Genomic DNA, 23,303 nt, shown 5'->3' with positions numbered 1-23,303 from the left:
TTACATATCCAGGCTCCACTGCTGCTCCCACTTGGCATAGCTGGGCCCACTCATTGTTGGGTATCACATCTTCTTTACACTTGAAGGGAACCCCTGAGAAGAATAAACAAAAACAACCAAATCAAACTTAACCACAGCAAGATATGATTAAAAGGCAAGTCTGATTTCTTCACCCCCTGCTTGAAATCCATCCATTGTCATATTATACAACAGTGGAAATGAACAAGCTACAGCTACATGCTACGTCAGCAACTCTGATATGATACCATCGTTATAAAGTTCCACAGCAAACCAAACCAAGGAAGGAATGTTTAGAGGGGGAATATTTTAAGTAGGGGAATTAAAAAGTTCCATGTGGTTCCCTCTGGGGAGGAGTCAGGGGTACGGAGTAGGGAAGACGCATGTAGGAAACTCAGTGGCATTGATGATCTTCTCGTTCTTATGTTGCCAAGGGCCTCAGATATACTCATTTTATTATTATACTTCATTGCCTCCATATAAGTTATCTATACTTTTCATATATCAAATAATCCATAATTTAAAAAAATGTAAACCTTTCAAACTTCTCCATGGATTGATGCTTCAAAAATACTTTATCAAACGAGTGATTAATGAATGAGTAAATGAACAGAAAAAGAGAGAATATGTGGACGAGGTACAAAAAGAAGAGGGTACAGAGGTTGGGAAAAGTGAGGATTCTACAACCAAAGCAAGACACAGATTCCATTGCCAAGACATGCAAGGAGATTATTACTTTTGCAGCTGAAGTTGCCATATTTCCAGGAGACTTCTGGATTGGGATGAAAGCCCACCATGCAGCCACAGCTGTAGGAGCCCAGGGTATTGGTGCAGACAGAATTTGGGCCACAGGGTGATGGATCCTGGAGGCATTCGTCAATATCTGCGAAGAACTCAAGAATATCAAACAACGCAGAGGAGTAAGAAGATACTTCTTTCCAGGGACGTCCAGCAAACCCTCCACTCACCTATGCAGTCCCCTTTTGGGTCTATGGAGTTGAGCTGTCCATTGCTTGGTGCAAAGCCAAGGTGGCAGGTACAAAAGTAGCTCCCGGGGGTGTTGGTGCATGTCGCGTTGAAAAGGCACTTATCAAGGCACTCATCAATATCTGTGGAGTAGAGAATGGGCATGAGGCAGAGTGGGCCACCAAGCCAACAAAAATCATGCTTCGCCTTCCAAAGCAGAGAGTGGTCGCTAAAACATGGCATCCCAAACAGGAACTACATTTCCCAGAACCCTCTGCATCTAGATGGGATCATGTGACTAGCTTTCACTTATGGGAACATGACATATGTCACTTCTGGGCCAAGGTGGTTAAGAAGTGGGTGTGCCTTTTCTCTCTTTCCCCACCCCTGACTGGAACCAGGGATTCTAATGCCCTAAGGGATAGAAGAACCAAGAGATACAAGGAGACTGGACACCTATATCACCTTGTGGAGGAAAGCTGCCCTTTGGCCAAGTATATCCATATTGGATTCATTTGAGAGTAAGAAATTTCTATTATGTTGAACTAGTGGTTCTCAACTGAGGGAGATTTGCCCCTCTGGGGACCTTGGGCAATGTCTGGAGACATTTTTGTTGGTCGCTGGGATCCAATGGATCGAGGCAAAAGATCCTATAATGCGCAGGACTGTCCCCCAGAACAAAGAGCTATCCAGCTCCAAAAGTCAATAGTACCAACGTTGAGGAACCCTGACCCAACTAATCTCCCTCAGAGGGTTTCTGAACCAGCTGCCATGCTCTGAGGAAGCCCAAGCAGCCATGAGGAAAAGTTCATAAGGAAAACTGAAGGGCCAACTGAGCTTCCAGTCAGAGACCAGTACCAACTACCAGCCATGTAAGCAAGGTCACTTTGCACCTGCTAACCATCCTACTGCCCCAGAAACACCATATGGTCAACCCACAGAATCACGGGCAAGAACAATTGATTGTTGATATAAGCCACTACCTTTCAGGGTAGTTTGACCTCCGCTGAGAAGTCCCCAAAATGACTGGAAGAGTTACCTGTACACTTGAAAGCCTCAGGTTTCTCAGGGCTCCACAAACCAGGTGAAAAGAACCCTGGCAGGCAGGAGCAACTGTATTTTCCCAGGATGTTGGTGCAGACGGAACTGGGACCACAAAGTGTGGAGTTCCTGGAACATTCATCCACATCTAAGCAGAAAATCAAAAGGATGAAGGAGGCTGAGGCTACAGCAGCAGTTCATAGCCCTACCACTGACCTAAAGCCAATGGGTTTCCCCAGCTCCTCCGGGCTCACCTTCTTAAACACATTTGCATCACTATGAAAAGGAAACATTTAGAGGCGTGTGTATGACCCATGCAAATCTTCTGATGAGGCTCCCCACAGCTCAGGATAGAATCCATACTCCTCATTAGAACATATAAGACCCTAAGAGTCTGTTCCCAGCTGAGCTCATCCTTTCCTTCTAATCCCTTCATAATTCATGACCTGGATTCATCGATTACCTGTAGGTGCACAAAGGCTCATTCTCTCTCACCTGTGTTCCCTCAGCCTCAAACCCGTTGATGAATCTCAATTCCTCTCCAAGAAATCACTATATCAGAGTGGAGGGGTAAAGAGCATGGACATCTTGAGTTCAAAACCTGGCTCTGCCCCCTTATAATCTGTGTGTTACTGGGTGCTACGGAGTGAATTACGTCACCTCCCCCCAAATTCATATGTTGAAGCCCTACCCCTCAGTGGGATGGTATTTGGATGTGGAAAATAATTAGGTTTAGATGAGGTCATGAAGGTGGGATCCTCATGAGGGAGAAGGAGAAGAAACACAAGAGCTCTCTCTGCCATGGGAGAACACAGCAAGAAGACAGCTGTGTACAAGCCAGGAAGAGAGCTGTTTCCAGAACCCTACCATGCTGACACCTTGATCTTGGACTTCCAGCCTCCAAACCTGTGAGATAATAAATCTCTGTTGTTAAAGCCCCCCCAGTCTCCGGTACTTTGTTATGGCAGCCTGAGCTGACTAATACACTGGACAAGAGAATTCATCTCCATGTGTCTCCTTTTCCTCATCTGTGAAATGGAAGTAATCATAGAACCCACCCCATAGTGTTGTTCAGAGGATTACGTAAGATGATACATTATCTTTAAACACTCAGAACAGAACCTGGGACAGAGCAAGTACTAGGTTAAGTATTCGTTAACTAAAATAAAAAGTTAATGGCAGACGTGTTGAGCTTTCTTTGTGGCAGGCAATGAGGAAGATCCTTTACATGCATCCACTCAACAAATGCTCCCAGCAGCCCTGTGAGGTGCAAACTAATATTTCCATTTTTCAGAGGAGGAAACTGAGGCATCAAAATTGTGCAAAGTCACATAGCTTGTGAAAGGCACAACGGGATTTAAATTCAAGTTCTGTCTGGCTCTGGAATTTTTACATGACAGCTTTCCAGGCTGTCTTGAGTCTCAGAGACTGGAAATTTGGTGATTGAATTGATATCTGTCCTGCACAAGCCCACCCTGAGTTACCAGCAGGTGTAGCCTCATTCAGAGGCAGCAGATCATGGTGGCTGAGGTATGAAGTCACGCTAGGCATAGTTCTACCATGACTCTCTTATTTCCTTTCTACTTGACCTTGGGAGAGGTGATTCCACCACAATGGAGGCTCAGTTTCCTCATCTATAATATGGGTATAAAGTACCACTAATAGCATCAGGTTGTTGGGACGACTGAATGAGCACATATATGGAAGAGCTTAGTGCCTTGGCTGGGATCCTGCCTTTAGGACTGTGTACCTGCTGTTTCCCCCTCCTGGAACACCCTTCCCCAGATAACCCGTATCTCACTCCCTTCAGGTCTTTTCTCAATTATCAACTTCTCAGCATGGCTTTTCCCTACCACGCTATTAAAACTACAACTTCACCCTCGAGTATTCCCTACCCACCTGTCCTGCCTTCTTTGTCTTCATCTCCTTTAACTATCCCTGACACACAATATGTCCATGAACGTATTTTGTTTGTTCCCTATCTCTCTCCACACTGGATGATAAGTTCCATGACAAGAAGTATTTTTGCCTGCATTACACACTGCTGTATCCTCCATCCCTAGAATAGTGCTTGGCATGTAGTAGGTGTTCAGGAAGTGTTTGTTGAATGAATGCATGAATGATTATTGGCTTCAGCTTTGCAGATGAGGGCTTTGAATTCAGCTGAGACCCACCTCAAATCCTCCCCCACCACCGCTGTCTTTGCAAACAGATTGGACTTGATTCCCCAAGAGACCCATGAACCTACCTTCACAAGTCTCTCCCAGGCCCTGGAAACTCATCTTTCCCCTGCTGGATTCAAATCCTGGGTTGCAGGCACAAGAGTAGCTTCCAAGACTATTGTGGCAAGTTGAATGCTTTGGGCAAGTTCTGGGATCAGCACATTCATCCACATCTGGTGAGTGGAAATGGAAACCCCGGTCAAGGCAGAGGAAGCAGTGAGGACAGGAGACTGCAATCAGGAGATTCACTCCACCTGTTCTCCACCTGATGCTCCCCAATGCCCAGACTTTCCCCTTCTCTCTAACGTCCTTGCATCTAAGCATGGTCTTGAGAATAATGCTGGCCAACCGTATGCAAGCAAAAGGGTGGCAAATAGTTTCAAGTCACAATGATCATAGATTGCAGAAATGGCTGTCATCCTTTACTCCTCCCTGTGTCCACAACATGGGATGAAGTTTGTGCCGTACCATGCGACATTGCCACTCCTCTCTTTAAGATGAGTTTGTTTCCCCAGCCCTTGACTGTAGCTGGCTCTATGACTTGCGTTGGTCAATAAATATGGCAGAAGCAATGTGGCGCCAGTTCCAAACTTAGACCTCAAGAAACTTACTTGCTTCTGCTCACACTTTGGACCCCTTGCCTCTGCCATATGAACAAACCCCAGGTTAATTTAAAAAAAAAAGACAAAGTGCAAGAGAGTTGGATCATCCCAGATGAGCCCCAGATATGTGAGACCCACAGCTGTCCACAAACACATGAACAAGCCCAGTGGAGACCCAAAGAAATGACCAGCAGAGCCCAACCTAAACTGCCAACATGTGGAATCCAGAACTAGACAAATGGTGGTTGTTTTAACCACCAACTTCTGGGGTGATTTGTTACTCAGCAATAGCTAACTGCTACAAATAGATCAGAAAAGTCAGAGATGACTTCAAATATCTCTAAATCCAAGTCAAGGGGGTATGTTGAGGGCTTGATCACTCCATGCCTTGCTTGATAGAGTCACCCTCCCTTTAAATAATAATAGTGCTGCAGCAGACTCAGGAAGATGGAGCCCTTGTCTCTTGGTGAGAATATTCTGGCTGCAGTGCAGAGGATAGATTCAAGGCATCAACACTAGAAAAAGGAAAAGACTAGTGAGGAGGCTGTTGCAATACTGATGAAATCTAAACCAAGGATGGAAAAGAGTGAAGAGATTCAAGACATATTTAGCAGGCATTTTGCCCAATGACATGATGACTGATTTAATATGGAAGGGGAGGGAGGATCAAGAATAACTCTCAGGTCTTCATTCAAATACCTTTCAGGGAAAAGTTTTGAAGTTTGGGTCTGAGCTCTCCCCAGGACAGAGTTTATCTCAGTGCTACTGACACTTCAGACCAGATCATTCTTGGCTGTGGGGAGGCTGTTCTGTGCATGGGAGGATGTTTAGCAGGGTCTCTGGTCTCTACCCACCAGTTGACAGTAACACAAACCACCCGCCTCCACCACCAGTTGTGACAACCAAAAATGTCTCCAGACATTGTCAATATCTCCCCCCCACAGGGTGGTCACTGAATCACTCTAAGGATCGAGCTCCCCCCCACCGTTACTCTCAAGTACTGCCTGACCCACTGCTTAACTCATAGTAGACCCTCAACGGGAGTTCAAATTCAGGTTCTTCTACTTAATAGCTGTGTATTCTTAAACAAATGAATTTACCTCTCTGAGCCTCGACTGGATTATTTCTAAAATGAGGATCATAATCCCTACCACATAGGATCACTATATGAAGTTCTTAATTAATCGAGTAGGTAAAGAAGATCAGATTCTCTATACCTTCACAGATGGAGTTTTTAGAGGTGTATCCAACTTGACAGCTGCACCTGTAGCTTCCCAAAGAGTTGGTACACTCAGAGTGCTCTGGGCAGATCCCACTGTTGAGGCATTCATTAATGTCTGAGGAGCAGTGGAGGACATTGGGAAGACAAAAGATTAGGTGTCTATGGTTAGAAACACAGGTACCCAACTCAGTAGGAGCTGTCCACCAAAGACCCATGCCTGAGAGCCTGAGTGCATTACCTGTACAGGTGAAATGACCTGGCTTTCCTGGGTTCCAGTTATTTCCAGTGGGAGAAGAGAAACCAGGCAAACAATTGCACTTATACCTCCCCGGCAGGTTTCTGCAGATTGAGTTAGGACCACATGGTGGGTGGCTTTGAGAACATTCATCTACATCTGGAGAGAAAAAGAGTCAGAGTGTTACAAATTTTCTTCATCTTGTGAAACAGTTTGCATTTTCCAAAGTTGGTTGAAACAATGTCTTCCATCCCATATGCCCTTCATTCAACACCCTTTCATTGGTATTCCTTCCATCGAGCCCTGGGGTCTACATTTCCTCCCCTTGAATCTGACCATGCTTGTGACTATGGTGGTGGTGACACTAGGTCCTAAATATACCATGCAAGTCATAAAAATGTCACACACTTCCACCTTGCTCTCTTGAGAAGCTGGTGCTTGACTCAGCCGCCACACTGTAAGGAAGCTCAACCAGCCATGAGAAAGCAGCCCACGTGGAGAAGAACTAAGACCTCCAGCCCACAGCCCTGGCAGAGCAGCCAGCCAACAGCCAGCACCAGCTTGCCAGCCTTCTGAGTGAGCCCCCTGCAAACTGGATCCTCCAGCCCCAAGCTGAGCCGACTCAACTAACAATGTGTAGAACAAAGTCAAGTCATCCTCAGCAAAACTCAGTCCAAATGGAAGATTCATTCATGAGCAAAATAAATGATTGCTGGTGTTTTAATACACAAAGTTTGCTGCTCCCCAGCAATAGATAACCAGAACAGTTTCCAAACCCACCTCTAGGAATTTACTCATTGAAGCACCCATAGAATTGTGCAGTCATGGTACCATGGGGTGGTCCTCCCCTAATCTCCTTCAGCCCTACTCTGTCAAGTCACCCTGAATAAACACTTACGATGCACTTGTCGTGCAAACAGAACTTAAAGGCAAGTACCCTACAGCTCCCTCCCAGCAAACTGTGCCTCTCCTAGAGAGAAATCTGTACCTGCCACTATATATCAAGATAAGATCACAGGAATGTTCATTCCAGCTTTAAGTCATGAAACATTAGAAAGACCTAGTGTCCATCAATTGCAGGGTGATTAGGTCTGGAGTTGACATAAAGAATAAGGTAGCATAGTCCTTCATTTGACAAATATCTATCAAATATTCACAATGTGTTAGGTACCACAGGTCAAAGACATAGAGTGGACAAGATCCTTACTGTAGTATCCACCATTTTGTAGATGGGGAATGTTGCCCTCACCCATTATTTAAAAACAAGGGACCAACAAGACTACTATGCTTACTGAATAACCCATGAACTGTAGCCTAAAGATTTTAAAAAGTATGTTTGTACAGATGACCAATAAAAAGATGCTCAACATCACTAATTATTTGAGAAATGCAAACAAAAACTACAATGAGGTATCACCTCACACCAGTCACAGTGGCCATCATTAAAAAGTCTACAAATAACAAAGGCTGTAGAGGGTGTGGAGAAAAGGGAACCCTCCTAACACTGTTGGTGGGAATGTAAATTGGTGCAGTCACTATGGAGAACAGTATGGAGGTTCCTTAAACAACTAAAAATAGAGCTACCATATGATCCTGCAATCCCACTCCTGGGCATATATCCGGACAAAACCATAATTTGAAAAGATACATGCACCCCAATATTCATAGCAGCACTATTTACAATAGCCAAGACATGGAGGCAACCAAAATGTCCATAAAGAGATGAATGGATAAAGAAGATGTGGTCCATATGTACAAGGGAATATTACTCAGCCATGACAATGAATGAAATAATGCCATTTGCAGCAATGTGGATGTACCTAGAGATTATCATACTATGTGAAGTCAGACAGAGAAAGACAAATACCGTATGGTACCACCTGTATGTGGAATCTAAAATATGATACAAATGAATTTATTTGCAAGCCAGAAATAGACTCCCAGACATAGAGAACAGACTTGTCATTGCCAAGGGAGTGGAGGGGAGGATGGAATGTGAGTTTGGGGTTAGCAGATGCAAAGTATTGCACATAGGTGGATAAACAACAAGGTCCTACTGTACAGCACAGGGAACTATATTCAATATCCTGTAATAAACCATAATGGAAAAGAATCTGAAAAAATATATATATACACACACAGACACACATATACATATATATATAGCTGAATAGTTTTTCTGTATAGCAGAAATTAACACAACATTGTAAATCAACTATACTTCAATAAAAAATAATTTTTTAAAAAAGTATGTTTGGGGTTCCCTGGGAACTATAATAATACAAATCAGTTATCTTGTTCAGAGCTCAGCAAATGATTTACAGCCCATAAGTCAAATCCAGCCTGCTCCCTGTTTGTGTAAATAAAGTTTTATTAGAACACAGCCCCACTCATTTATTTCTGTATCATCTATGGCTGCTTTTGCACTACCCCTGGAGTACTAAGTAGTCAAGAGAGATCATTCAGCCAGCAACCTCCAAAATATTTACTATCTGGCCCCTTACAGAAAAAGTTTGCAGACCCCTGCAAACTACGTCAGAGGCATAGTCGGACCTTTACAGTCAAGAGGAGAGTTTGGGTCTAAATATAAGGGATACAAACCAAAAACTTAGCTTATTCTGGGACTTATTTTAGTTTCTTTTATTTATGTTGATAGTAGCTCTTGGGACTGTACATGTGCCTAGCACACTGCATACACTACTGCATATAATCTCAAATATCCTTTAATGTAGGTACTCTTATACTCCCATTCTACAGATGGAAACAGTGAGGCTTAGAGAGCTTAAATACAATTTCCCAACGCTTCACAACTGGACTGTGGCAAATAGGTAAGTGGTTGAGAGATCGCTGTTACACTCAAAAAGACCTGGGTTTGAATTCCAGTTTGACTGATCCTAAAGAAGTCGTTTCAGTTCTCCAAGCCTCGGTCTTCTCATCTGTACGGTGGAGATCATCACAACGACTACACTTGACGTAATGTGAAAATGCACATAAAGCCCCTCACACAGGGCCTGGCTCTCAATACATGCAGAAAATCTTGTGATTTGCATGGAGAGGCGACGAGAAGGAAATCAGTAGTTATTTCCAGATATTGACAAACAGCATAATTTTGTTTCTTTTTATTCTAACACTTGTCTCTAATCATTGGAGGTTTTTGTGACCAGGAACAGAAAGAAAGAAAGGGGGGAAGGGGGAGGGAGGGAGGGAGGAAGGAAGGAAGGAAGGAAGGGATTGAGAAATAAAGAAAGAGAAAGAAAGAAAGGAAGGAAGGAAGGAAGAAAGGGAGAGACAGGGAGGGAAAGAGGGAGGAAATAACGCTTGGGAAAAAAGAAAAAGTACCTACATCTGCTGCCCAACCAGCTTCCACCTGATTTTCCAACTAAATGCTAGCGGATTTTGAGGGGGCATGAACTCACCTTTGCATTCCACTTGTGGGTCCCTGAACTTCGTCTGTCCATTGCTGGACAGGAAGCCTTTTTTGCAAGTACAGTAGTAACTTGTTGAAGTGTTGGTGCAGGTTGCGTACGCCGGACACATGGTGGTGTCTGCACACCCATTCATATCTAGGCAACGGAGAAGAAAGGATTTGGGTTAGAGCACCGAGTGGGGCTGCAAGGGAAGCCAGCGCAAGAGAAGGAAGGTGACTGTTATGGGTTGAATTGGGTCCCCTCTCCCCAAAATGTTGAAGTTTTTGAAGTCCTAAACGCTGGTCCCTGAGAATGTGACCTTATTTGGAAATAGAGTCTTTGTAAATGTAATTAAGACCTAAATTAAGATGAGATTATACTGGAGCAGGGTGGTCCTTAACCTGATATGATTGGTGTCCTTCTAAGAACAAGAGGCGAGGCACAGAGACAGGGAGAACAGCACGTGATGATGAGGGCAGAGATCAGAAGGGCGCATCTACAAGCTAAGGACCACCAAGCATGACCAGCAACGCCAGAAGCTAGGAGAGCTTGGAATAGATTCCCCGCTACAGCCTTGAGAGAAAGCACCTCGATTTCAGACCTCTGGTCTCCAGAACTGTGAGAGGATCCATTTCTGTTGTTTTGAGCCACCTGGTTTGTGGTAATTTCAGCAGCCCTGGGAAACTGATACAGCCACCAAGGGAGCTCAGTGAAGGACCTTATAGACCCCAGACCCTTGCTGCTCCAAGTGTGGTCCACAGACCAGTAGCATCTGCCTCATCTGGGATCCCCAAGAGATCTTGGGAAATCAGATGCTGATTCGGGTCTCGGGATGGACCTAAGATTCTGCATTGTTAACAAGTCCCTGAAAGAGCATCAGAGCTCTAGACAGAAGAGTTATGAGCGAACATTACAGCCCTGCAACTGATTTTATTGCAGCCCCTGCTGACATCTTTTTTTTTTTTTTTTTTTTGCGGTACGCGGGACTCTCACTGTCGTGGCCTCTCCCGCTGCGGAGCACAGGCTCCGGACGCGCAGGCTCAGCGGCCATGGCTCACGGGCCCAGCCGCTCCGCGGCATGTGGGATCTTCCCGGACCGGGGCATGAACCCGCGTGCCCTGCATCGGCAGGCGGACTCCCAACCACTGCGCCACCGGGGAAGCCCACCTGCTGACATCTTGCTTTTAGCCCAGTAGGACCCATTTCGGACTTCTGACCTCCAGAGCCATAAGATAATGTTTTTGTTATTTTAATCCACCAAGTCTATGGGAATTTGTTACAGCAGCCACAGAAAACGAATCCAGATCCCATTATACAGCTGTGGAAAACTGAGGGTCAGAGACGTTCAGTGACTTGCCCGAGGACACACAGCTGGTGAGAGGCGGCAGCAGGCCTGTCAAAATCCAAAGTGCGTGGTTTTCACTACTGCTAGGCAAGAAGAGGTGGGTCTGGCTGGAAACGGAATAAATCTTCAGGCAATTTCTAAGACAATTCTATGCAAAAACTTTTTCAATTGGTTGTTTCAAGTCTTTTGTCTTGATGGACTGTAAGCTCCCAGAAGGCAGGGGTTTGTGTCTGTCTCATTTACTGCTGCGTCCCGAGCGCATAGTGGGTGCTCGGTCATGAAGACCTCACTGAGAAGGTAACATTTGAGCAAAGACCTAAGGGAGCTGAGTGAGTGAGCTATGAAACCATTTAAGGCAGAGCAAACAGCACGTGCAAAGGTCCTGTGGCAGGATCATGCCTAGCGATGTCATGGAATTACAAGATGGGTGTGGTTGGAGCAGAGTGGATGACAGGTGCATGGGAGGAGGTGATATGACAAAATCACGTAGGATCTGCTGGACCATTGTAGGGTTTCAGCTTTTTATCAGAGACGGATGGGAGCCATGGGAGAGTTTGAGCAGAGGAGGAATACAGCATCACTTGGGTTTTAACATGATCCTTCTGGCCACTGGTTGGAGGATGAACTGTATCGGAGCAGAGGTAGGATGACCAGGTAGGAGGCAACTGCACTTGTCCAAGTGAGCGATGATGGTGGATACAGCCTGGGTGGGAACAGGGGCGCACATAAGATTCTGGGTTTATTCAGAAGGTAATGCTAATGGGATTTGCCGATGGATTGGATGTGGGATGTAATAGAAAGAGAGAAGTCAACAGAAGTGACCCCAACAATTAGTCAGATTTACAAAGTGCTGCAAAAACAAAAGGGACAGATTTTCATTACTAAGTCCTTGAGACCCAGACTCTTTGCTGCCTGCACACTGCCTTGTTTATTTCCCTTCCCTGCACTATGCCTCAGGTTTTATCTTCTTCTCATTTCCAGCTTCCTCTTTCATCTGCAAAGGCAACATTTCTTTTTGCAGATTTACTGTGTATTACCACTTGTGATCTCTCAACTCTGAGTTTCCCATTACTTTCTTTCTTCCTCTAGCTCAATCTCTCAGGACTCAAATCCACCCCAAACCAGAATAGCAACACGGTCCTGTGTGACCGGCCACCTGCTAGCTTCTCTGGCTCATCTTCTACCTGGTCCCACCACCCACACTCACCTCTGCTCAGTTCTCCAAATTCTTTCTGGCCTACAGATCTTGAGACGTGCCCGAATCATGTGAGCCAATTCCTTACAATAAATATTTACATATACTTATATGTAGCTATCCATTCTATTGATTCTGTTTCGCTGGATAACCCTGACAAATACAAACACCTACTATATGCCAGGCAATATTCTAAGCCCTGTGGATTCAGCAGAGGAACAAGACATACAAAATTCCCCACCTTCACGGAGATGGTAATCTGATGAGGCATACAATGTCAAAACTAGGGTAGTCACTGAGAAGGTAACTCATGAGCTGAAGCATACAGAAGGTGAGGGAGGGAGCCATGTATATATAGGGAGCAAAAGATTCCAGGCAGAAGGAACAGCACATGCAAAGGCCCTGGGACAGGACAGTGCCTGGTGTGTTACAGGAACAGCAAAGAAACCCAGGTGGCTGGAGCAGAGTGAGCGAGGGGGAGAGAGAGGGAGGAAGGGAGGGCAGGGAGGAGACAGGGCAGGTCGTGCAGGACTTTGTGGGCAGCAGGGAGGACTCAGACTTTTGCCCTGAGGGAGGAGGGAGCCCTGGACGGCTGTGGGCAGAGGTGGGGCAGGATCTGACTCAGGGGCTCACAGGCGCCCTCTGGACATTCTTAGAAGGGCAAGGAAACAGGAGACCGGGGCAGAAGCCACTTCAACAATCCAACCGAGACATGCACATGATCCTCAACCGTGAGCACAACAACTTAATAGATGGTCACTTAATTGACAAACATAGAAAATGAGACTCAAGGAGGCAAAGAGACTTTTAAAAATATAACTAGAACTACCATTTCCTAGGTGTCTTCCACCTGCCCAGCCCCTTCCTTAGATGTTCTGCAGTCCTCACGATAATGCTTTGAGGAGAGATGACCAAGCCATCCTGGTTTTCCCAGGACTTCCCCAGTGTTAGCACTCAAAGTCCAGCATCCTGGGAAACACCCCTTCCCTCCAGTCTGGGTCAAGCCAGGATAATGGGTCACCCTACTTCAAGGTAAACGTTAGGACTCCTTTCTACAGATGTGGAAAGGGAGGCCCCAGAGAGTTTGTAAAACCGTTCCCAGGTCACACCACGAGTCAGGACGCAAGAGAAGAGCCAAGTAGAGTGGACGGGTGTTAAGAGGGAGTGAGGATGTGAAGAGGAAAACCCAGCCTCTTCCTGGGGATTTACCACCGTCAGCTCACGAGTTCTTCACACCTTGCCAAGTAAGAAAGGATGGGATTCCAATGTTCGTGGAAGCACTTTTTATAAGAGCCAAGACATGGAAGCAACCTAATGTCCACGGACAGATGAATGGATAAAGAAGATGTGAGATAGATATATATATATATATATATATATATATATATATATACACACACACACACATACACATACAATGGAATATTTCTCAGTTATAAAAAAGAATGAAATAATGTCATTTGCAGCAACATGGATGGACCTAGAGATTATCATAGTAAGTGAAGTAAGCACTTATATGTGGAATTTTTAAAAAATGATGCAAATGAACTTACTTACAAAACAGAAATAGACTCACAGACATAGAAAACAGACTTATGGTTACCAAAGGGGATGGCGGGCGGTGGGGAGAGGTACATTAGGAGTTTGGGATTAACAGATACACACTACTATATATAAAACAGGTAAACGAGGACCTACTGTATAGCACAAGGAACTACGTTCAATTTCTTGTAATAACCTATAATGGAAAAGAATCTGAAAAAGAATATATATACACGTGTGTGTGTGTGTGTGTGTGTGTGTGTGTGTGTGTGTGTGTGTATAAAAATGAATCACTTTGCTGGACACCTGAAACTAACACAACACTGAATATTAACTATACTTCAATTTTTAAAAACAGTTAAAAAAAAAGGAGGTGGGGGGAATTCTCTGGCAGTCCAGTGGTTAGGACTCTGTGCTTCCACTGCAGGGGGCATGGGTTTAATCCCTGGTGGGGGAATTAAGATCCCGCATGCTGCGCGGTGAGGTCAAAAAAAAAAAAAGTTTTAAAAATATGGGTGGGGGGATAGCAGCGGCTCTCGGCCCTACCCCCATCCAATTTACCTGATTGGCATCGCATCCCCGCCACTGTCTCGCTGGCTTAGAAGTATTGCCTGACAGATGCAGGAGTGTAACGGTCTCTGAGCAGGTGAACCTCTGTGATGTAATTCACACTCCAGAGCTCCTCCTGGGATCAGGCTGTGGCTGAAACACCTTCTGAGTGGCTAGTTCTTCCCCTATCCAATCCTGCTTCCCTCCCTCCCCTACAAGTGTCTCCTGAGAGCCCTTCCTTAATAAATTACTCACACAAGAATCCTCACCTCAGACTCTGCTTCTATAGAAATTAACCAAAAGCAGGTGGTGATCCTTATTTTTGTTTCTTTGGGTTTTTAAAAAAATTTTTTTATTGAGGTATAGTTGATTTACAACGTTGTATTAGTTTCGGGTGTACAGCAAAGTGATTCAGTTCATATACATATATATATATTCTTTTATATATATACATATATATATTCTTTCAGTTCATATACATATATATATATATATATATATTCTTTTTCAGATTCTTTTCCATTATAGGTTATTCCAAGATATTGAATACAGTTCCCCATGCTATACAGTAGGACCTTGTTGCTTATCTATTTTATATATAGTGCTGTGTATCTGTTGTTTCATTTGTCTTTATCTTTTTTTAAGAAGGTAATAATTGGGCTTCCCTGGTGGCGCAGTGGTTGAGAGTCCGCCTGCCGATGCAGGGGACACGGGTTCGTGCCCCGGTCCGGGAAGATCCCACATGCCTCGGAGCGGCTGGGCCCGTGAGCCATGGCCGCTGAGCCCGTGCGTCCGGAGCCTGTGCTCCGCAAGAGAGAGGCCACAACAGTGAGAGGCCCACGTACCGCAAAAAAAGAAAAAAAAAAAAAGAAGGTAATAATTACTTATAGTAAAAAAATTCAAACAATGCAGAAGTATATAAAATTAAAAGTGAAGCTTTTCCTGTGCCCCATCGTTAAACTCAGGAGTCACCAGTGTCAAAAGCTTAGAGTGCATCCTTTAAGGCTAGGTCCTATTCACAAGCTCAGTCATGTAAATATAACATTAAATATAATTGAATTTATAAATTCACACAATTTTTTGAACACAAATGGTATCACTCAGCATACAGTCCACTGTGCTGTCCAACACAGTAGTTACTAATCATATATGGCTGTTTACACTGAAATCTATTAAAATTAAATAAAATGAAGCATTGATTCTTCAGTTGCACTAGCCTCATTTAAGTTCTCAGTAGCTCCATTGACTGGTGACTACTGTAGATCTAGAACATGTTCATTGTCATAGAAAGTTCTTTTGGACAGCTGTATTCTACTATTACTTTCTTTTTCATGTAACCAAGAGCAGCAAAATTTGCCAAGTGTTGAAGTTGAGCAATGGGTACATGGGAGTTTGTTATACTATTTTTCCTACCTTTGAATGTTTAAATATTTCTATAGTTAAAAAAATTAAGAAAATAATGTTTGGGGCAATTTTCCAAGTCAGTTCCCATGACCAAAGTTAAGCTTTTTATCAGCTGTATAGCATTCCATTATATCCATGGGCTCTAACTGTGCCAGAGATAGCTAGGTAGCCCAAGATCAAACAAAAACTTCACACTCTCCTTTCCGTGGTGTAGAATTGACAGTAGGAGGCAACTACCCTGCCATGGACTACATTTCCCAGCTCACCTTGCATCCAGGTACGGTCATGTGACCATGAACGGCCGTTGACGTGTGTCACTGCAGAGCCTGAGTTTTAATAATGTGGCTTCGCCACTGTCTGCAGAATCTCTGAGATACTAGCATGGCTGAGCCACAAAACAGAAAGCAGCTGGGTCCCCGAGTCACTACATGTAGGAAAACCACCCACCAGCCAGAAATATCCTCATTGGACTCTTAAACAAACAAGAATGAAATTTCTTCTTCTTAAGCCACTGACAGTTTGGAGTTTATTTGTTACAGTAGCTTGAGCTGGTCTCACAAATGCAACGATTTATCCAGCCAGTCCCCTGGTGTAAGCATACATTTAGTTTATTCCAAGTTGTTACCATGTTTTTTTCCCCAGCGGACAAAACACCCCATTCAGAGTCCACACTTCACTGCTGCAAGATGCCATAAGCTATCCCTATGCCAACACCCACACACCATCTCGGGAGGAACGAGAGGAGGGCGAGGAGATTTGAAAGATTAACTCTTCGTACCATAAAGGCTGAGTTTCCCAAATAAGGCGGGGCCAGGAAACTGAGACACTGAGAACACAGAACTGGCCATGTTTCTCCTCCTGGATCCAGCAGGAGCTTGTGTGGAAGATCAGAATACTGAACAAAACATCTAAAAATGCACTTTTTTTTCCCACGTTGAGTTGTAGTTTAAATAAATCCCATCCCCATCCCCACTGCCCCATCATTCATGAAGCTCTTCTCACACATGCCAGGTAGCATACAACGTTACCTCTTTGGTTTTAAGCTTCACAACATCCCTGTGACATAAGAACCCTCGTTACCTGTATCTCGCAGCTGAGGAAACTGAAGATCAAAGAGGTCGTGTGACTGGCCTGAGGTCACACAGCAAGTTTAAGGCACAAGAGAAAAAGCTTGGGTGGGAACCGGGAGACCTGGATGTTATCCCTTCTCAGCCATGGACTAGTTTGTGGCAAGTGTCCAGCTGTGTCTCAGCCTCCTGGGTCAGAAGATTCTCCTCCCCGCCACACTGGGCATATAGATTCCCCAACTTACGTCTTGCCATTGATTCCAGTGAGGGCAATGTGAACATTCCCCAGGGGTATATACCACAACACCCTGCAAAGAAAAAAAGAAAAACACCATGACCCATCAAGAAGCTCTTTGGGCTTCCCCGGTGGCGCAGTGGTTGAGAGTCCGCCTGCCGATGCAGGGGACACGGGTTCGTGCCCCGGTCCGGGAAGATCCCACATGCCGCGGAGTGGCTGGGCCCGTGAGCCATGGCCGCTGAGCCTGCGCGTCCGGAGCCTGTGCTCTGCAATGGGAGAGGCCACGACAGTGAGAGTCCCGCGTACCGTAAAAAAAAAAAAAAAAAAAAAAAAGAAGCTCTTTGGACTCAACCTGAAAAACTACTCTTGGTGTAGCCTCAGAGAAACGGGTTTGATGAGCTTAGACGAAAGTCCCAAGTGAATGACAAGCATACATTATTTTATATAACATTCACAGCCACCATTCCTGCTTTTCTGCACTTCATTTTCATTTTGTTTGTATTATCTTCATTTTTTTTTCATTTACAAAGAGTTCCAGATGATTTTCAAAAACATACATTGAAGAAATTCCCCGGAGGTCCGGGTGGTTAGGACTCCGCACTTCCACTGCAGGTAACATGGGTTCGATCCCTCATTGGGGAACTAAGATCCCACAAGCCGTGCAGCACGTCCAAAAAGAAAAAAAAAAAACTAATAAGAACCTACTGTATAGCCCAGGGAACTCTACTCAATATTTTGTAATGGCCTATATTGGAGAAGAATCTAAAAAAGAGTGGATATATGTATATGTATAACAGATTCACTTTCCTGTACACCTGAAATTAACACTACATTGTAAATCAACTCTACCCCAATAAAAATGAGAAGAAAGAAAATCCCCATACATTGAAACATGCATTCTCAAAAGAAATGATATCTGCACCCAAGAGCGAAACTTGGTTCTTGGAGAGAGACAAAAAAATCTTACTCTTCCTGTGTAAGACACATACAGATATACATACAATATATAAATAAGTATATAGTATATCTGTAGTATTAAATTTTAATGGGAGGGTAAGACAATTTTTTTAACATCTAAAAGGCAGTGCAGCCCCCCAACATTTAGCTCCTCTCCATCATCACATCATATCATCATCACCATCATCATCATTATCATCATCTTCAGCATCACCAACACCATCACCACCATCATCAATGTCAACATCACCACTCTTTGCTTATTAAGGGCAGAATAGAGTGCTAAGGGCCAACACCAGTGCTGACACCCCAAAGAAACAAGTCTGCATCTTAGCATTTGAGGTCCACAAATTACCTGCTCCTTCTAATGAAACCTGCCAGTCGACAAGTCCCACAGACCCAAACTCCCAACTTTCTTATTTTCACTAACTGAAATTCTCTTGCTCTTTACTTATTTTAAAGGCAACAGAACATCGTGTTTAAGCATACCAGCGCTAGGGTCAAAACGCTTGGGCTTAAAACTCTGGCTTCACCAATTACAGACTACGTGGCCTTGGGAAAGTTACCTAATCTCTTTGTGACCAAATTTTCTCCTCAGTGAAATAAGGGAAACGGATCCAATGTACAACACAGAGAAAACCCACACTTGTTGCTTAGATAAGGTCTCCCATTCTTAGATTTGAACCAGAGACCAAAACTCACGAGACCCGTGAAGGAAACCATGACATGAAAGATGAGCAAGACCCAGAAAAACTGACAGCTGAAGAAAAAAAACCCGGCTCCATCTCATTGTTCAGGCCTCAGCACTAACATCACTTCTGCAGAAATACCTTCCCCTGACTTCCCTCTTCTACGTAAGCCCCAGTCACGCTCTGTGACAATTTCTTTCAGAGCGCTTGCCACTCCCTGAAATGCTTTTGTTTATTTGTTATTTGGAGTGGCATAGCTTAGAGACATACAGACTCTGGATCCAGGATGCCTGTTTCTAAATCCTAGCTCTACCCCTTACTAGCTAAATGGTCTTGGGCAAGTTATTTAATCTCTTTGGCCTCATTTTTCTCCTTTGTAAAATGGGGCTATTTTATTGGAATTGGGGTATAGTTGCTTTACAATGTTGTGTTAGTTTCTGCTGTACAGCAAAGTGAATCAGCTATGTGTATACATAGATCCCCTCTCTTTTGGATTTCCTTCCCATTTAGGGCGCCACAGAGCATTGAGTAGAGCTCCCTGTGCTATGCAGAGGGTTCTCATTAGTTATCTATTTTATACATAGTAGTGTATATCTGTCAATCCCAATCTCCGTATTCATCCCATCCCCGCCCTTTCCGCCCCTTGGTGTCCATACGTTTGTTCTCTACATCTGTGTTTCTATTTCTGCTTTGCAAATAGGTTCATCTGTACCACTTTTCTAGATTCCACATACATGCGCTAATATACAATATTTGTTTTTCTCTTTCTGACTTACTTCACTCTGTAGGACAGTCTCTAGGTCCATCCACGTCTCTACAAATGACCCAATTTTGAAAATAAAAACAAAAATAAACAAATGGGACCTAATGAAACTTAAAAGCTTTTGCACAGCAAAGGACACCATAAACAAGACAAAAAGACAACCCTCAGAATCAGAGAAAATATTTGCAAATGAAGAAGCTGACAAGGGATTAATCTCCAAAATATACAAACAGCTCATACAGCTCAATATGAAAAAAGCAAACAACCCAATCAGAACATGGGTGGAAGACCTAAATAGACATTTCTCCAAAGAAGACATACAGATGGCCAACAGGCACATGAAAAGATGCTCAACATCACTAATTATTAGAGAAATGCAAATCAAAACTACAATGAGGTATCACCTCACACCGGTCAGAATGGCCATCATCAAAAAATCTACAAACAATAAATACTGGAGAGGGTGTGGAGGAAAGGGAACCCTCTTGCACTGTTGGTGGGAATGTAAGTGGGTACAGCCACTATGGAGAACAGTATGGAGGTTCCTTAAAAAACTAAAAATGGAACTACCATATGACCCAGCAATCCCACTACCCTGAGAAAATGGGACTATTAATGACCCAATATCAGAGGCATTTAGTGAAGATTGAATACATTCTCTATTTGAGGAACTTAGAACGGTGCTACTTGGGAGGTTGCTATTACCGTTAGTGGCTTTCTTTCTTCCTATCTCCTCCCACCGGTATGTCAGTCTCACAAGGGCAGAAACCTTGTCTGTTTGTTCACTGCTCTATTCTCAGTGCCTAAAACAGCACCCAGCATACAGTAGGTGCTCAGGAAATACATGTCAACTGAATGACTATAACGAAACTCTTCCTTGACAGATGAATTCCCTGAACCGACTGATTTTGGTCAAAGGTTCCCCAGTGAAGATGTTTGCAGTGTCCAGCCTAGAATTATGATCTCTTGGCTGGACAGTCGAGGCCCTCCCTTTTCCTTACAGTCTATTTCCAGTGCAGGCTCTCCCCAGACCCCCTATTCAGGCTCGTACTCACCCCAAAAGAGGAGAAAACTGAAGCTCCACATCGTGCAGGTTCTGTCATTGAATGAAGAGTACTTTCTCGCTGTTCCCAGGGTTTTCAGTAACAGAGGGTGTGGGGAGAGGGGAAGGGCAGAGCCAGCATTGCTCAATGCACCCAAGGCATCATGGCCCTTTTTGCTGAGTTGCCTCCACTCATAAAGGAGAGTCTGACAAACCTCTAATCCTCTCCTTTCTCCACAGTGAAGAGAAGTTTGTCTGGCGGATGGGTCCCTGTGTGGGTCTATCTCCCTCTCTCTCGCTCCTTCCTTCCTACTCACTTTTTTCTTCCCCCAGCAACATCTATCTCCTGTCTCTCAGCACCTTATTTTATTGCACCCAATAATAAATAAGCTTCCACCACCCAATGAGCAAGCCCCAAACTCAACGGTCTCCTCCCAGCCTGCCCCCATACAAACCATCATCAGAGCCCTCAGGTGCCAGGCACTGTGCTAAACACGTTTCCAATAAAATTTAATTTCACCGTCATGTCAACATCATATACTAGGGATTCCTACCCCCACCTATTTCACCAAAAAAAGTACAATTAAAATGGAAACCAAGGTTGACAGAGGAGATGCGACTTGTCCAAGATTCCCCGGACCCGAGCTTTGAATCCGGAACCCTCTGACTCCAAAGTCTAGAACTTTCACCATTTCATTTGCCTTTAGCTCCCCACAAGAACCGATCACTGGACAGGGACACACCCCATTCCCAGCACTGCCCCCAAACCAACCCAACACACACACACACACACACACACACACACACACACACACACACACACGCCATCTCATAAACACGGTCATCTAGGAATGCCTTAGTTAGGGTCCCCCAGTTGCAGATGCTCAGACAAGGATTCTCGTGAAGGTAGTTCATCAGGGAGGTGACCCCAAAAAACTCCAGCTGGGGATGGGGGAAGTGAGAGAGGGAAGGGAAAGAGCCTGCAGTGAATTTTATCAGGCAAGTTACCCAATAAGAAACTGAAACTTAATGTGGCTGGGGACCTCTGGAAGGTAACCTAGAGCACATTCTTCAGAGTTATCCCAACTGTCAGGGGAGGGAGTTGGGGTATTTATCCACCAGCTACTGTCAGTCACTGATTGAGGCTTGTGTCAACCCAAGACCTGGCCTCCAAGCAGATAGAATGGGCTCCAGTTCATAACCCTGTTGATAACAAAATGCAGTGGCCGGCACATGTCAGTCTAGTGTGCCTTAAGGGTTGAAGGTCATAGGTGTGGACGAGCACCAAGAACACCTGCTCCAAGCCAAAACTTAGGTGCAAAGACCAGCCCCACGTTCTTGGGAAGAAGAACCCCACTTGTTTTTATGTTCTCCTTTATTGCTCTGTGCAAGCCAAAATATACACCTCGGAGTTATGATCGCTGAAGCAGATTCATCAGTGGTTCCTTCTGTTCATCAGGAGACCCTACCCAGTGAGGCTGCAGTTACGAGGCAGCACAGAAATACAGTAAAGTTCACCAAGAAGGGAGATAAATGGAGCAATGTTAAGAGAAGCTCTGGAGGATAAAAACACTCTAGCACCAGATCGCCAGGGGTCCAAATCTTGTCTCCACCGCTTGCTAGTTATGTGTGGTCCTGGGCAAGTTCTTTTTTAAATTTTTTTAGCATCTTTATTGGAGTATAATTGCTTTATAATTGTGTGTTAGTTTCTGCTTTATAACAAAGTGAATCAGTTATACATATACATATGTTCCCATATGTCTTCCCTCTCGCGTCTCCCTCCCTCCCACCCTCCCTATCCCACCCCTCTGGGTGGTCACAAAGCACCGAGCTGATCTCCCTGTGCTATGCGGCTGCTTCCCACTAGCTATTTTACGTTTGGTAGTGTATATACGTCCATGCGACTCTCTCACTTTGTCACAGCTTACCCTTCCCCCTCCCCATATCCTCAAGTCCATTCTCTAGTAGGATAAAGAAGATGTGGCACATATATACAATGGAATATTACTCAGCCATAAAAAGAAATGAAATTGAGTTATTTGTAGTGAGGTGGATGGACCTAGAGTCTGTCATACAGAGTGAAGAAAGTCAGAGAGAGAAAAAGAAATACTGTATGCTAACACATATATATGGAATCTAAGAAAAAAAAGTCATGAAGAACCTAGGGGCAAGGTGGGAATAAAGACACAGACCTACACTTTTTTTATTTTTTATTGAAATATAGTTGATTTACAATGTTGTGCTATTTTCAGGTGTACGGCAAAGTGATTCAGATATATATATATACATATATATATATATATCCAAATTTTTACATTCTGTTCCATTATAGGTTATTGCAAGATATTGAGTATAGTTCCCTGTACTATACAGTAGGTCCTTGTTGTTTATCTAGTTTATATATAGTAATGTGTATCTGTTAACCCCAAACTCCTAATTTATCCCTCCCCTCCCTTTCCCCTTTGGTAACTATAAGTTTGTTTTCTATGTCTGTGAGTCAATTTCTGTTTTGTCAATAAGTTCATTTGTATCACTTATTTAGATTCCACATATAAGTGATATCATATGATATTTGCCTTTCTCTGTCTGGCTTACTTCACTTAGTATGATAATCTCTAAGTCCATCCATGTTGCTGCAAATGGCATTATTTCCTTCTTTTTATGGCCGAGTAATATTCCATTGTATAAATATATCACATCTTCTTTAGCCATTCACCTGTTGATGAACATTTAGGTTGCTTCCATGTCTTGGTTATTGTAAACAGTGTTGTTGTGAACATTGGGGATGCATGTATCTTT

General features: G+C 44.0%; 1 protein-coding gene across 3 annotated transcripts in view; it reads right to left on the bottom strand.

Annotated features, from left to right (window-relative positions):
* Window positions 1-20,586, bottom strand: part of ADGRE1 (adhesion G protein-coupled receptor E1) — a 50,045-nt gene extending 29,459 nt beyond the window's left edge. The window contains exons 1-10 of one of the 3 annotated variants that reach the window (XR_007476373.1): window positions 20,518-20,586; window positions 17,061-17,123; window positions 9,723-9,869; window positions 6,310-6,465; window positions 6,067-6,186; window positions 4,274-4,420; window positions 2,024-2,173; window positions 987-1,127; window positions 755-901; window positions 5-93 (exon numbers count right to left, since the gene is read on the bottom strand). Coding sequence is in view for 2 of the 3 variants with exons in the window: in XM_012535766.3 (XP_012391220.2) it covers window positions 5-93; window positions 755-901; window positions 987-1,127; window positions 2,024-2,173; window positions 4,274-4,420; window positions 6,067-6,186; window positions 6,310-6,465; window positions 9,723-9,869; window positions 17,061-17,123; window positions 20,518-20,548 (1,191 nt within the window). In the remaining variant the exon portion in view is untranslated. Of the gene's footprint in view, window positions 1-4; window positions 94-754; window positions 902-986; window positions 1,128-2,023; window positions 2,174-4,273; window positions 4,421-6,066; window positions 6,187-6,309; window positions 6,466-9,722; window positions 9,870-16,828; window positions 17,030-17,060; window positions 17,124-20,517 lie in introns of those variants that run through there. The other 2 variants (XM_012535766.3, XM_049707723.1) reach the window with 2 other exon arrangements.
* Window positions 20,587-23,303: the final 2,717 nt, after the last annotated feature.

This window comes from Orcinus orca, chromosome 3, assembly GCF_937001465.1.
Source record: "Orcinus orca chromosome 3, mOrcOrc1.1, whole genome shotgun sequence".
Lineage (NCBI taxonomy): Eukaryota > Metazoa > Chordata > Mammalia > Artiodactyla > Delphinidae > Orcinus > Orcinus orca.
Note: the sequence above shows the minus strand (reverse complement) of the source record. Positions and strands in the feature narration are given on the sequence as shown.